The sequence below is a fragment of the Microcaecilia unicolor genome, chromosome 4, assembly GCF_901765095.1.
Source record: "Microcaecilia unicolor chromosome 4, aMicUni1.1, whole genome shotgun sequence".
In the NCBI taxonomy this organism is placed as follows: Eukaryota; Metazoa; Chordata; class Amphibia; order Gymnophiona; family Siphonopidae; genus Microcaecilia; species Microcaecilia unicolor.
The window spans coordinates 351,158,157-351,174,619 of NC_044034.1; the positions used below are offsets into that span (position 1 = coordinate 351,158,157).

The 16,463-nt window shown below is 41.8% G+C and overlaps 1 protein-coding gene across 3 annotated transcripts in view; it reads right to left on the reverse strand.

Annotated features, from left to right (window-relative positions):
• KDM6A (lysine demethylase 6A) overlaps positions 1-16,463 on the reverse strand; it is a 606,821-nt gene that overhangs the window by 83,826 nt on the left and 506,532 nt on the right. For all 3 annotated transcript variants that reach the window (XM_030202242.1, XM_030202240.1, XM_030202241.1), the window contains 2 exons: positions 16,191-16,339; positions 15,477-15,591 (listed from right to left, as the gene is read on the reverse strand). In XM_030202242.1, coding sequence (XP_030058102.1) covers positions 15,477-15,591; positions 16,191-16,339 — 264 coding nt within the window. The remainder of the gene's footprint in view (positions 1-15,476; positions 15,592-16,190; positions 16,340-16,463) is intronic.

A 16,463-nucleotide genomic window follows, 5' to 3' on the forward strand; every position in this document is an offset into this window, starting at 1 on the left:
CCCTTTTTAAATCCTGCTAAGCTAACTGCCTTTACCACATTCTCTAGCAACGAATTCCAGAGTTTAATTACATGTTGAATGAAGAAAGGTTTTCTCTGATTTGTATTAAATGTACTACTTTGTAGCATTCTGTTTCCAACAGTGGCCAATCCAGGTCACAAATACCTGGCAAGATCCCAAAATAGTACAATTCATTTTATGATGCTTATCCTAGAAATAAGCAGTGGATTTTCCCCAAGTCATTTTAATAATGGCTTATGGACTTTTAGGAAGCTAGCCAAAATTTTAAACCCCACTAAGCTAACTGCTTTTACTACAGTCTCTGGCAACAAATTCTACAGTTTAATTACACGTTGAGTGAAGAAGTATTTTTTCCGATTCATTTAAAACTTACTACTGTGTAGCTTCATTGCATGCTCCCTAGTCCTAGTATTTTTGAATAAACAAATGATTCACGTCTACCCATTCCACTCCACTCATTTTATAGACCTCTATCATATCTCCCCTCAGCCGTCTCTTCTCCAAGCTGAAGAGCCCTAGACGCTTCAGCCTTTCCTCATAGGGAAGTTGTCCTATCCTCTTTATCATTTTCGTCGCCCTTCTCTGTACCTTTTCTAATTCCACTGTATGTTTTTTGAGATGCGGTGACCAGAATTGAACACAATATTCGAGGTGCAGTTGCTCCATGGAGCAATACAAAGGCATTATAACATTCTCACTTTTGTTTTCCATTCCTTTCCTAATAACACCTAACATTCTATTTGCTTTCTTAGCCACCACAGGACACTGAGCAGAGCATTTCAACACAACCACACCTAGATCCCTTTTGGTTGGTGACTCCTAACGTGGAACCTTGCATTACGTAGCTATAGTTCGGGTTCCTCTTTACCACATGCATCACTTTGAACTTGCTCAAATTAAATGTCATCTGCCATTTAGACACCCAGTCTCCCAGTCTCATAAGGTCCTCTTATGTACGGGAAATAAGATTTTAGATCTTGAGGCTATGAAGAAGAGGATGATTTAGATTTAGTGGCAAAGAGACATAGTTTTCAGAAAACCATGATTGGGATATAGTTATACCAGGCTATATTCTGTTTAGGAAAGACAGGGTAGGAAGAAAGGGCATTATATGATAAAGATAATATTAAAGCCACACAATTTCAGGGTAAGGAAGAAGCACTGTGGGTCAATATATTTACACTGGTATGATATACAGGCCTCCTTCACAGACAGAAGAAATGGACAGATTTAATTGAAGACATTCAAAATATAACTGTGAAAAGAGAAGTACTATTAATAGGTCATTTTAATATGCCAGATGATGATTGGGGTATTCCTACTGCAGGGTCTTTTATGAGCAGGAAGATACTAGATTCTCTACAGGGGGAAATATTTCAGCAGTTGATAACAGAATCCATGCGGGATGGGGCCATACTGGACTCAGTGCTTATGTGCTAATGAGGAAAGTTCTGATGTTACAGTAGGTGATCATCTGGCATCCAGTGATCATCAGATAGTGTAGTTTAATATTAAGATAGATGTGGAGAGGATTCATTCAAAAGTGAAGATTCTAGACTTAAAAAAAAAAATTTAACTTTGTTCAGATGGGGAATAACCTCAAGGAATTCTCTGGATGACAACATCTGGAAGAAGCTGGAAAGCAGTGGGCAAAACTGAAAGGAGCTATTGTAAAGGCAACAAACCTCTTTATAATGAAAGTAAATAAAAGTAAGAGGAAAAGAAGGCTGCTTTGGTTCTCAAAAGTAGTTGCAGAAAGACAGGCAACAATATCTGGAAAAGCTAAGAGAAGCAAATTGCCTGGACTGGATGGTATTCATCCTAGAGTACTGATAGAATTGAAAAATGAACTTGTGGAACTATTGTTAGTAGTATGTAATTTATCTTTAAATCAAGCATAGTCCTGGAAGATTGGAGGGTGGCCAATGTAACGCTGATTTTTAAAAAAGGTTCCAGAGGTGATCCAGGAAACTATAGACCGGTAAAGCCTGACGTCAGTGCCGGCTAAAATGGTAGAGACTATTATAAACAACAAAATTGCAGAACATATTCAAAAGCATGGATTAATGAGGCAATGCCAACGTGGATTTAGTGAAGGGAAATCTTGTCTCCCCAATCACATTTCTTTGAAGGGGTGAAAAAACATGTGGCTAAAGGTGAGCCGGCTGACACTCTAGCTGGATTTTCAAAAGGCATTTCACAAAGTACCTCATGAAGACTCCAGAGGAAATTGGAGAGTCATAGGATAGGCGGTAGTGCTCTATTGTGTACTAAAAACTGATTAAAAGATAGAAAACAGAGAGTAGGGTTAAATGGTCAGTATTCTCAATGGAGAAGGGTAGATAGTGGGGCTCCGCATGGGGTCTGTGCTGGGACCGTTGCTTTTTAACATAATTATAAATGATCTAGAGATGGGAGTAACTAGTGAGATAATTAAATTTGCTAACGACACAAAGTTATTCAAAGTAGTTAAATCAGAAGAGGATTGTGAAAAATTACAAGAGGACCTTACGAGAATGGGAGTCTAGGCATCCAAATGGCAGATGACATTTAATGTGAGCAAGTGCAAAGTGATGCATGTGGGAAAGAGGAACCTGAACTACAGCTACGTGATGCAAGGTTCCACGTTACGAGTCATGACCAGGAAAAGGATCTAGGTGTCATCGTTGATGATACGTTGAAACCCTCTGCTTAATGTGCGGCGGCTAAGAAAGCAAATAGAATGATAGGTATTACTAGGAAAGGAATGGAAAACAAAAATGAGGATGTTATAATGCGCGACACCTCAAATATTGTGTGCAATTCTGATCACCACATCTCAAAAAAAAAAAAAGGTATAGTGGAATTAGAAAAAGTAGAGAAGGGCGACAAAATTGATAAAGGGGATAGGACGACTTCCCTATGAGGAAAGGCTAAAGTGGCTAGAGCTCTTCAGCTTGGAGATGAGACAGATGAGGGAAGATGTGATAAGAGGTTTATAAAATGATGAGTAGAATGGAACGGGTAGACGTGAATTGCTTGTTTACTCTTTCCAAGAATACTAGGACTACTGGGCACGAAATGAAGCTACACAGTAGTAAGTTTTAAATGAATCGGAAAAAACATTTCTTCACTCAATGTGTAATTAAACGGTAGAATGTGTTTCCAGATACTGTAGTAAAAGCAGTTAGCTTAGCGGGGTTTAAAAAAGGGATGGCTAGCTTCTTAAAAGTCCATAAGCCATTATTAAAATGACTTGGGGAAAATCCACTGCTTATTTCTAGGATAAGCATCATAAAATGAATTGTACTATTTTGGGATCTTGTCAGGTACTTGTGACCTGCATTGGCCACTGCTGGAAACAGAATGCTGGGCTTGATGGACCTCCAGTCTGTCCCAGTACGGCCATACTTATGTAGTCAGGAAAGCAAAGATGCAAATAGAAGAAAAAAATAGCCAATTCGGTAAAATAGGAGTAGGTGCAAAAGTGGCATAGTGAGACTCAAAGATGAAGGGGAGAAATATGTAAAAGCTGATAAAGATAAGATGGGAGCTGGATAGAGGGAGAGCACTAGATGTGGTGTATTTAGATTTTAGCAAAGCCTTTGACACTGTTCCGCATAGATGACTACTAAATAAACTAAGTGCCCTTGGTATGGGCTCTAACGCGACTGACTGGGTTGGGAGCTGGTTGAGCGGAAAGTGAGAGAGGGTGGTGTTAAATGGGAGCTCATTCTGAGGAAAAGTGAAGATACTACAGCATTAAAAGAAAATAGGAGACAATATAGAAAGGGAAGGTGGGAGGCTTGTGAGAACATAAGGTCTGCTGTACTCAGAGAATACCTGCTACAGGTAAGTATCATTGCTTTCTCCGAGGACAAGCAGACCTATTAATTCTTAAGTGTGGGGAATCCCTAGCAACCAGGCTCATCGAAAACAACAAAAGCTGGTCAATTGGTCCTTAAAACGGTGAGGACATAACACAGACCAACTTGAAATTATATACAAGATGAGTGAGAGTGCAGCCTGGAACAGAATAAAACGGGCCTAGGGGGGTGGAGCTGGATTCTAGACCCCAAACAGATTCTGCAAAACTATCTGTCCGAACCGGCTGTCGTGTTGGGCGTCCTGCTTAAGGCAGTAATAAGATGTGAATGTGTGGACTAAAGACCATGTCGAAGCCTTGCAAATATCTTCAATGGAGGCTGACAGCAAGAGGGCATAAGTGAAAGAAATGCAATCTGCCAGCCAATTAGAGATTGTGCGTTTCCCCATGGCGACCCCCATCCTGTTGGGAACAAAAGAAAAAAAAGTTAAGCGGACTGTCTGTGGGGCTTAGTCCGCTGTAATAGATCAATGTTCGCTTGCAGTCGAAGGTGTGCAAAGCACTCTCACCAAGATGGGCATGAGGTCGGGGAAAAAATGTTGGATGTTAGATGGAAGTCCACCACTTTCGGTAGGAACTTAAGATGCTTATGGAGGACTACTCTGTTGTGATGAAACATAGTATAACGTGAATCCACTACTAAGGCCTGAAGCTCACTGACTCACTGAGCTCACTGAGCTAAAGTAACAGCCACTAAGAATATGACTTCCACGTCAAGTACTTCAGATAGCAGGAATCCAGTGGCTTGAAAGAAGCTTTCATCAGCTGGGTGAGAATGATGCTGAGGTCAGATGACGCAGGTGGAGGTCTGACAGGGGGCTTTGACAAAAGCAAACCGCTCATGAAGTGAACTAGAGGCTGTCCAGAGATGGGCTTACCTTCTACATGTCGATAAGCACTAATTGCACTGAGGTGAACCCTTATGGAGTTGCTCTTGAGAGCAGACTTGAATGGGTGTAGAAGGTATTCAAGCAGGATCTGTGTAGGGCAAGAAAGGTGATCTAGGGCCTTGCCCTCACACCAGATGGCAAACCTCCTCCATTTAAAAAAAGAGTAACATCTCGTAGTGGAATTTTCCTGGAAGCCAGTAAGACCTGAGAGATATCCTCTGAATCACCTACGGAAGTTCTAGGCTCTCAACATCCAGGCAGTAAGGGCCAGAGACTGAAGGATGGGATGTAGAAGAGATTCCTCGTTCTGCGTGATGAGGTTAGGAAAACACTCCGATCTCCACGGTTCTTTGGAGGGTAGCTCCAGAAGAGGAGGGAACCAGATCTGCCAAGGCCAGTAAGGCGCAATCAGAATCATAGTCCTGCAGTCTTGCTTGAGTTTCAGCAAAGTCTTCCCCTCAAGAGGGATGGGAGGATACGCATATAGAAGGGACTGTCCCCAGTAAAAGAGGAAGGTCTCCAACGCTAGTCTGTCGTGGGCCTGGAGCAGAAATGAGGGACTCTGTAATAGAGGTGAATGGCAAAGAGATCCACCGAGGGGGTGTCCCATGCCTTGAAGATCTCTCAGGCAACTCGCACATTGAGAGACCACTCTTGTGGTAGCATGACTCTGCTCAAGTCTGTCGGTCAGGCTGTTTTGGTCCACCAGATAAGTGGTACAGAGGAGCATACCCTGCTGGAGAGCCCAACGCCACATCCAAACAGCCTCCAGACAGACGGCGTAATCTGGCGCCCCCCCTGCTTGTTGGTGTAATACACAGCAACCTGATTGTTTGCATGAGCATAACCTGGCGAGATAGCCAATCTTTGAAAGTCTTTAGAGCGTTTCAAATCACCCAAGTTTCCAGGACATTGATCTGGCAATCTGTTTCCTAGGTAGATCAAGCATCGTGTGAGGCCTAGCTACATGAGTTCCTCAACTAAGGCAAGATGCATCCTTGTCAGCACTTTTTGCGGCTGAGGAATTTGGAATGAAGCCCCAGAGTCAAATTGGATAGAATGGTCCAGCACAACAGGGAGCGAGTAAGCTCGGGGGGGGGAGGGGGGGGGGGGGGGGAACGGGACTCTGATGACATCTTTATTAATTTATTTATTGGGATTTATTAACCACCTTTATGAAGAGATTCACCCAAAGTGGTGACAGCAGGTACAGTTTAACATAAAACTTACAATTTTGTTAACAGCATAACAACAGTAAAATAACCAAGAACAAATACTATAAAAGAGGTAAACTTTGAAAACAGTAAATTGAAACCTAATAGAACTACCGTGAAACAGAATCAAAACTATACAGCACTGGAATTCAAAATACCAGAGTTATAATGCAATATTAGCATTATACTAATGATACACCTAATAAGCATGCATTAGAACATTCAACTTATAGATATGATGCTAGAGATTTTACATATAGCTGAGGGACCAAGAGCAGATATACAATGGGAACAAGATGCATGGTACAGAGTCAGATGGGATAATTTGGTGGTTAGCTAAACTCAAGGCAAGTTAAGCAAGACATAAGGAACTGATCTAAGTTACAGTTAGTGTAGTAAGCTAGTGCAGGTGCAGAATGAGTCTAGTCAATCACCCTACATATTAAAGGCTTGGGAGAAGAGACAGGCTTTCACCGAGGTAGTCTCGAGTTAAATGTTGCCCCTCTGGGAGTAAATTCCAGAGTGTGGGAGCTGCTTCTGAGAAGGCTCGCTGGCGGTATCACATTGTACAATTTCTTTTGACGAAGGTACAGACTGTGATGATCCTTGAGAGGACCTTAGAGGTCTTAAAGGTGTGTAAAGGGCTAACTTACTCTCTGGTACACTTTGTCTGAGGACCTTCAAAATCAAACTTAGAGCTTTAAATTTGTCTCTGTAAGGTACTGGTAGCCAGTGTAGCTTTTGTAGGAAGGGTCTGATGTGGTCACACCACTTGTAGCCTATCAGTCACGCTGCAGCATTCTGAATTACTTAGAGCTGACAGTGTACAAGGCATTACATGTCTTCCAGACTTCCCGTAGCTTGACACTACTGAAAAGCCAGGATCCACTGGGCAGTCCCATGGACGAGGAAACGTCATGGGTGCCACATAGACTGTGGATGTCATGTGGCCCAGTAACCTCAACATCTGCTGAGCTGTGACATGCTGAGAGATTCGAACCAGAGAAGCCAATGTGATTAGAATGTTCACTCTGCTCCGGAAGGAAGGCTTGAACTTTCTTCATACTGAGCAGGGCTCCAATAAATCCAATTGTTGAGTAGGGTTTAGATGGGACTTTGGGTAGTTTAAAACAAACCCTAGTAGTTCGAGCACCCGAACAGTCCTCTGCATGGACTCCGAAGCACCGTCCTCAGACGTGCTCTTCATCAGCCAACTGTCGAGATAAGGGAACACATGGACTCACAATTTGTGTAGCAATGCTGCAACTACCGCTAGACATTTGGTAAATACCCTGGGAGCTAATGCAAGGCCAAATGGTAACATGTGGTACTGGAAGTGCTGTGTTCCCAGCCGAAATCGTAGATACTTCCGGTGGGCTGAAAGTATCGGGATATAGGTATAGGAATCCTTTAAGTCCAGGCAGCATAGCCAATCGTTTTTAGGAATCATTGAGAGAAGGGCGCCCAAGGAAACCATCCTGAGCTTTCCTTTTACCAGGAATTTGTTCAGGGCCTTTAAGTCTAGGATGGGATGCATCACCCCCCCCCCCCCCAACCTCCTTTTGCATGAGGAAGTACCTAGAATAGAATCCATTTCCCTTCTGCCCCTGGCGGAGCTGGCTCGACTGTATGGGCCTTCAGAAGGGCGGAACGTTCCTCTACAGTACCAGCTCATGCTGAAATCTGAAGTAATGAGCTCTTGGTGGGCAATTTGGAGGTTTTTCACGCCAACTGAGGGCATATCCAAGATAGACTATTTGGAGAACCCACTGGTAGGAGGTTATAAGGGGCCACCTTTCATGGAAAAACTTCAGGATTTCCCAACCGGAAAGTCGTCCAGGACGGACACTGGCAGCAGCTATGCTCTGCTGGAGCCAGTCAAAGGCTCGTCCCCTGCTTTGACTGGGGAGCAGCAGGAGCTTTAAGTGCATGCCGTTGATGGGAACGAGCATGGTGGGGCAGAGCCTGAGCATGCTGGCAAGAGAAGGCGGCATACCTATGCCTCACAGTGGTAGGCAACCCTTCTCAACTTGCCAAAAGATCTCATAAATGAGGAGGCCTGATGAAGAAGATGCCCGGTGGGACAGATGGTATCAGTATGTTGTTTGATTTGGTCAGCAAACTCCTCAACCGTCTCTCCAAAAAGGTTACTCCCCCTGTATGGGGCATCTGTCAATCTCTGATGAACCACCAGCTCCAAGTCAGAAACACGCAGCCATGAGAGCCTGTGCATTGCTATATTGCGGGCAGAGATCCTGGATGCCACATCAAAAGTGTTATAGGCCCCCCTGACCAAAAACTTACAACACGCCTTCTGCAGCTTGTCCAACAGGCAAAGCGATTCAGCCTGCTCCGGTGGGAGAGAGTCAGCCAAGTCAAGCATCTTGTGCACAGAATCCTGAAATTGGGCGCTCGTGAAGAGCTGGTATGATTTTGTACGTGACATGAGCACAGAGCTAGAATATCTTCCTCCCAAAACAGTCCAAGGTTCTAGCATCTCTGTCGGGGACGCCGAACCATAGCCTCTAGAACTCCTGGCCCTTTTGAAAGCAGAGTCCACCACCATGGAATGAAAAGGAAACTGAGGCTTATCAAATCCAAGGGTACTGTGGATCCGGTACATGGTATCGATCTTCTTCGGCAGTACCAGGACAGACACAGGGGGCTTCCAGTTCTGCAGAAGTCCTGTAAGAGAACATCCTGAAGGATCTCATGCAGCGACACAGTCACAGTCTAGGAGGAGAATCGTAGTCCAGGACCTCAAGCATCTTGTCCCTGGGCTCGTCCTCCACCTTCAAAGGAAATGGAATGGCAGCTACCATTTCCTTAACAAAAGAGGGGAAGGAAAGGCTCTCAGGGGAGACTTCCTCCTTTTTTGTGGAGGGGAGGAGTCAGAGAGAATACCATAGGACTCAATCTCCGAAAAGTACCGTGGATCCTCCTCCGACTTCCGTGAGTGCTCCTCATTAGTGTCAGTTAAAACCTCTTTATGGGAGGGCTGAGACCAAGCCTGCCCTGACCTAGTGGAACCATGTCCACAAGAGGGGCGTCGAGGAGTCGGATCCCACCTCAACTCCGGCGAAGCTTCCTCCATGGATGTTGAGGGGGTACTGGATTGGGTGGCAGTCGACACTGGAGCAGCATGCGACACTGAAGGAGGCCACATCCCAGGTTGAGAGCCAAGCAGGACAGTAGCGGGAGACAAGGTAGGTGCAAGCACCTTCCGATGCAGTCCGTTGAATGAAGCCAGCCAGCAGCTCAGGGAGAAAGGTCCAGATGCGCTCACAGAAGGCAGATAACGGGAAAGGCTGGGGCATCAGTGTTGAGAGTCTGCAGTGTTGCTGGGGGTCGAGATGGGATGCTGGTCTGGACTGCAGGAAAACTGATTCACTGGCACCTTTTGTATGGAGAGGAAGTGGCCCTCCTGGCGCCAGCACTGCCTGGGTGTAGAATCTCTCGATGTCCTGGAGCTCCCAGCACCATGTATTAAGGGGGATTGATGACAATGCTTCTTGGCCTTCGCCCGAAGCTGGTCATCGAGGCTCCTCGGTGCCAATGTCAAATTCTCACGATGCCTTGGGCTCAGTCCAATGTAGATTGGTCCTTAGGGCCCTTCAAAGCAGCCAGCGTTGAAGCAGGTGGAGACCCACTCAATGCACAGCTGCTCCGAGTGACCACAGGTCTGGTAGCCATGCATACCGATGTGACACTCAATGTCGGTGCTGACGCCAAGGATTCAGACCGGGCTCCAAAAATCCTTTCCCATTGAGCCTCTCTGGCTACCTGGATCCTTTTCTTCATCCGAAGACAGAGGACACAGAAGAGCTATGATCAGGCCCTAGACACTGAAGACATCGATGGTCCGACTTCACCAGGTACAGCGCTTAAAGCCACTGGGAACTTTAGTGGACATGGAACGGAAAACCTCCACAGCCAAACCAAATGACTTGATAGCGACACAAAAAGGGGCAAGGAACCAAAGAAAAAGAACGGAAAAACCCAGCTGAAGTCAAGGCCTAAAAAGGGGAAAAAAGGTAAACTAAGATAATAAGGAAGAGAGAACCCTCCCCCCCCCCCCCCCCCCGAACACAGGTATACAAAAAGACGGTGCGAAAAAAATCACTGCAAAGGCATAAAAAAAATCTTTTGGTCCGAACCTGTGAAGAGAAGCCACAAAACGCGACCCCTCCTCACCATGGTAAAAAAAAAAACAGAACTGAGGTAACTGTGCTCTTGTGGAGGATGGGAAGACACTCATGCATGCACAGTGGAGTGTGTCTCGCACTCCACAAAGCTCTTAAAAACTTGTTGCAACTTCCGGACCAGGCAACACAGGATTGCGTTACCCACATACGACAATAAATAGGCCTGCTTGTCCTCAGAGAAAGAATGTTACCAATGGTGTGGTGCAAGGTTCGGTTCTTGTGCTGGTTCTTTTTAACATTTTTGTAAGCGATATTGCTTAAGGGCTGTCTAGTAAGGTTTGCCTCTGCAGATGATACCAAAATCTGCAATAGGGTAGACACCTTTGATGTGGATAACATTGAGGAAGGACTTAGCAAAGCTAGAGGAATGGTCTGGATTTGGCAGCTAAAATTTAATGCTAAAAAATACAAGGTCAAGAATTTGGGCTGCAAAAACCTGAGGGAAGAGTACAGTTTAGGGGGCGAAGAACTTATGCATGAAAGAGGAGCAGGACTTGGGTGTAATCGTATGTGATGATCTTAAGGTGGTCAGACAGAACATGCAACGGCAAAAGCTAAAAGGATTCTTGGGTGCATAGTGAGAGAAATGGCCAGTAGGATAAAGGAGGTGATGATGCCCTTTATAAGACTCTGGTTAGACCTCATTTAGAATATTCTGTACAATTCTGGAGATCACACCTTCCAAAAGATATAAACAAGACTGAGTCGGTCCAGAGGGCGACTACTAAAATGGTAAGTGGTCTTCGTCATAAAACGTATGGGGACAAACTTAAAGATCTCAATATGTATACTCTGGAAGAAAGATGGGAGAGGGGAGATATGATAGACACATTTAAGTACATAAGTATTGCCAAACTGGGAAAGACCAAAGGTCCATCGAGCCCAGCATCCTGTTTCCAACAGTGGCCAATCCAGGTCACAGATACCAGGCAAGATCCCAAAAATGTACAAAACATTTTATACAAGAAAACAAAGGGGCAGACGATCTGCAAACTCCAAAGTGGAAACTGTACAAAGCAGATCGTAAATAAACCAAAAAATATTTTATTAATAGCATAGAAATAAAATATGCATACAATAGATAGCCCGACACAGGCCGTGTTTCGCCCAAATGGGCTGCTTCAGGGGCTAGAAAAGATAATAGATAAATAATAAGAAACAGATCTAAACATCTGTATAAAAACATATAACAATAATATAATAAAACAATAATCATGAAAAGTATATTGATTTAAAAGAAACAACATTAAAAATACAGCCAAATGTGAGCTTGTACCATTAACAGCTAAATGAGATAGAATTAAAATATATAATATCAAATAATATAATATCAAAATCCCACAGACTCGTAGTTCTAATTTGTGAGAATCATGTATATCAACCACAGGTGGTTAATGTGTACACAACATATATAAACAAATATATGATATAGAAATCTTACAAAAGATTTTCAGACATCCAAAGAAGGCACATGCAGAGTACATGAAAGCTTACTAGACATCAGACAGCCATCTTTGATAATATACTTTAGATATAATTTAAAAGGCACCCACCTATATAGTAGTTCTCTACTGTCAAAACAGAAATGTGCTGGTAAATACTACAAAAATAAAATAAAAATGAATAATGTGAATGTGACAAAATATGGAGATAACATTAAAAAAATTAAAATTGAAAAAATAAAAATAAATAAACAAAGGTATGGAGATAACATAAAGACAGTATGAAAAGAGAAAACTCACGTATATGGTCAGTATCTTGAAAAAAACGGCTCATCCAGAAAAGTAGAAACAAATGGTTAAGAACCTGTATAGAATTATTTTATATTATAAGTAAGCAAGGCTAGTAGAAGCAAACCACAACTCATTGCAAGGCTATATGTTCAGACGTTACTCTGCCTGCCTTAATAAGAACAAGCTAAACACAACTCCTTGCAAGGCTATATATTCAAACGTTACTCTGCCTGCCTTAATAAGAACAAGCTACTCACAACTCCTTGCAAGGCTATATATTCAAACGTTACTCTGCCTGCCTTAATAAGAACGAGCTAGAATTAAAAAATGACAGATGTACATCTTGAGCCATAGTCCTCTATGGTACTACCGCAGCGTTAATATCGAAAAATATAAATGCCATACAATGTTGGGAGGCAGACGTAGTACATCGGAAAAAGTATGTAGTAATCATGGTGTCGTAGAAGTTTGAAAGCAAATTTACCGTATAGCCAGTTTTTACGTTTAAGACGGCTATGTTCAGAACAAAGAACATATACACTTCGATCTCAGGATATGTCCAGACGGTTCAAAGAAAAAGGGTACCCCTTAAAATGTATCAAAGAGGGATTTTATAAAGCATCTAATAAATCGAGAGAAACATTACTCAATCCGACTCAGAGAACAAGGAGTTGTGTTTAGCTTGTTCTTATTAAGGCAGGCAGAGTAACGTCTGAACATATAGCCTTGCAATGAGTTGTGGTTTGCTTCTACTAGCCTTGCTTACTTATAATATAAAATAATTCTATACAGGTTCTTAACCATTTGTTTCTACTTTTCTGGATGAGCCGTTTTTTTCAAGATACTGACCATATACGTGAGTTTTCTCTTTTCATACTGTCTTTATGTTATCTCCATACCTTTGTTTATTTATTTTTATTTTTTCAATTTTAATTTTTTTAATGTTATCTCCATATTTTGTCACATTCACATTATTCATTTTTATTTTATTTTTGTAGTATTTACCAGCACATTTCTGTTTTGACAGTAGAGAACTACTATATAGGTGGGTGCCTTTTAAATTATATCTAAAGTATATTATCAAAGATGGCTGTCTGATGTCTAGTAAGCTTTCATGTACTCTGCATGTGCCTTCTTTGGATGTCTGAAAATCTTTTGTAAGATTTCTATATCATATATTTGTTTATATATGTTGTGTACACATTAACCACCTGTGGTTGATATACATGATTCTCACAAATTAGAACTACGAGTCTGTGGGATTTTGATATTATATTATTTGATATTATATATTTTAATTCTATCTCATTTAGCTGTTAATGGTACAAGCTCACATTTGGCTGTATTTTTAATGTTGTTTCTTTTAAATCAATATACTTTTCATGATTATTGTTTTATTATATTATTGTTATATGTTTTTATACAGATGTTTAGATCTGTTTCTTATTATTTATCTATTATCTTTTCTAGCCCCTGAAGCAGCCCATTTGGGCGAAACACGGCCTGTGTCGGGCTATCTATTGTATGCATATTTTATTTCTATGCTATTAATAAAATATTTTTTGGTTTATTTACGATCTGCTTTGTACAGTTTCCAAAACATTTTATACTGCTTATCCCAGAAATAGTGGATTTTCCCCAAGTCCATTTAATAACGGTCTATGGACTTTTCCTTTAGGAAGCCAGCCAAACCTTTATTAAACTCCGCTAAGCTAACCGCCTTTACCACATTCTCTGGCAACGAATTCCAGAGTTTAATTACATGCTGAGTGAAGAAAAATTTTCTCAGATTCGTTTTAAATTTACATCGTAGCTTCATCGCATGCCCTCTAGCCTTGTATTTTTGTAAAGCGATAACAGACGATTCACATCTACCCGTTCAACTCCTCTCATTATTTTATAGACCTCTAACATATCTCCCCTCAGCCGCCTTTTCTCCAAGCTGAAGAGCCCTAGCCGCTTTAGCCTTTCCTCATAGGGAAGTTGTCCCATCCCCTTTATCATTTTCGTCGTCCTTCTCTGCACCTTTTCTACTTCCACTATATCTTTTTTGAGATACGGCGACCAGAATTGAACACAATATTCGAGGTGTGGTTGCACCATGGAGCGATACAAAGGCATTATAACATCCTCATTTTTGTTTTCCATTCCTTTCCTAATAATACCTAACATTCTATTTGCTTTCTTAGCCGCAGCAGCACACTGAGCAGAAGGTTTCAATGTATCAACAACGATGACACCTAGATCCCTTTCTTTGTCTGTGACTCCTAGCGTGGAACCTTGCATGATGTAGCTATAATTCGGGTTCCTCTTTCCCACATGCATCACTTTGCACTTGCTCACATTAAAAGTCATCAGCCATTTAGACGCCCCGTCTCCCAAGGTCCTCTTGTAATTTTTCACAATCCTCCCACAATTTAACGACTTTGAATAACTTTGTGTCATCAGCAAATTTAATTACCTCACTAGTTACTCCTGTCTCTAGGACATTTATAAATATGTTAAAAAGCAGCAGTCCCAGCACAGACCCCTGGGGAACCCCACTAACTACCCTTCTCCATTGAGAACACTGACCATTTAACCCTACTCTCTGTTTTCTATCTTTCAACCAGTTTTTAATCCACAATAGAACACTACCTCCTATCCCATGACTCTCCAATTTCCTCTGGAGTCTTTCATGAGGTACTTTGTCAAACGCCTTCTGAAAATCCAGATACACAATATCAACCGGCTCACCTTTATCCACATTTGTTCACCCCTTCAAAGAAATGTAGTAGACTGGTGAGGCAAGATTTCCTTTCACTAAATCCATGTTGACTTTGTCTCATTAATCCATGCTTTTGAATATAGCTCGTGGGTTTTCTGTGCGCTGCAGCCACTTTTAGCACAACAGTAAAATGGCCTTGCCATATTTTTTTGTAATGGTCACATGCTAATTTCTCCATTAGCATGTAGCCATTACTGCGGGAGCCCTTACCGCCACCTACTTAGGACGCAGTAAGAGCTCCTGCGCTAATCGGGTAGTGCGTGGTAATATGCCTGCTCTACCTAATTAGCACAGGCACACCTACTCTCTCTGCATGGGTGTGCCTCACGCTGTTTTCTAGTGTGGGATTAGCTTGCGCTGAGCAGGAAACGAACGCATCTTAGTACTAGGGCCTCTTAAAGACGTAAAAGCTCTATCCTGTTCACTGAGGCTTTTTTCCTTTCTCAATGACAAAGTAAAGTGACAAAGTATATAGTGAAGGTATTTTGTGGTGATTTGAGTACTTTACTTCACTTACCCTCCTTTTTTGAGTACATAATGTGGTTATCTAACATACCTAGGTTTAAAGGAAGTTTAGACAAGCTCCTGCATCAGTATTTTATGGCTCTGATATGATTTTAAGAAGATATGGATTTTATTTTAATTTGGTGTTCTTCATTTTATTATTTGATTGCTTAGGTGATATAAAATCAAAAATAAATAACTTCTAACCATCTAGGGACATGTGAATGCAAAAACTGTCATATATGGTGTACAGTGGTAAGGTCCTTTTTACACATACTTTTCACAGAAGTCATTCATAATACTCCAGTAACTTTCAGGAACAACAAACCATTCACAGTCCCCTGGACCAATATTGATGTTCACTGAACAGAAGTTGTTATTTTCCTGATGACCTAAAACATACAAAATAAAACAACAGTCAACTTTTAAATTAGTGGAAGGTGGCTAGTAATCTGAAAATGGCTCGAGATGAAAACTCAAGGAATAAGAAGCACAGCCAGACCACGCATCTATATCACCACATTAAATTTTGTCCATATACTATTTGGTCTTGCTCTTATAAGATATGCAAAACATAGAATATGTATCCCCAACATGTCCAGCCTTCCAAATTTCAAATCAAGGAACTTTTTAACCTGCAAATCCTGCACGTACTCATGAGAGTGGCCTAACTTGTTAAACTGGATAGGTATTATGAAACGTGTGTTCATCTTGTTTATGCCACTCAGTTACTGTAAATTTGTACAGGTCATTACTGTTCTCTCTCTGTCTTAGGTTTCTACTTACACTAAGCTTACTGGGGGATGGATTCACCATATTTGCATGTAAAATTTGTAAGGTGCCATATCAATACCAAAATGCTTTTGAATTTGACTTTCAAAACTGAACTCATGACTAAAATCATGGTCACTCTCACTTTTGCTTTGAAACTATTTATTGTCTATCTTCTCAATGTGATACCAAGTAACTGTAATGAAGATGAATAACTCACCTGGTGTTCTGCTACCTGGAACCTTCATGTACAGCTGGACTGTGTTCATTCCTAGGATTGTATAACCAACGTGGCTTAGAAGATTTCCAGCTGACACAACACGTGCAAAAGCAGGTAGTTTGGTCAGTTCATGAAGCTGCAATTTCCACCTGCACAAAAACAGAATAAAGTGAACAATTTCAGAGGACACTGTAGTACTAAACAGTGACACCTTTTTCAGATATATTGGGAAAAGGAGAAAAGATATGAATGGAATTGGTAGACTGAAAGATG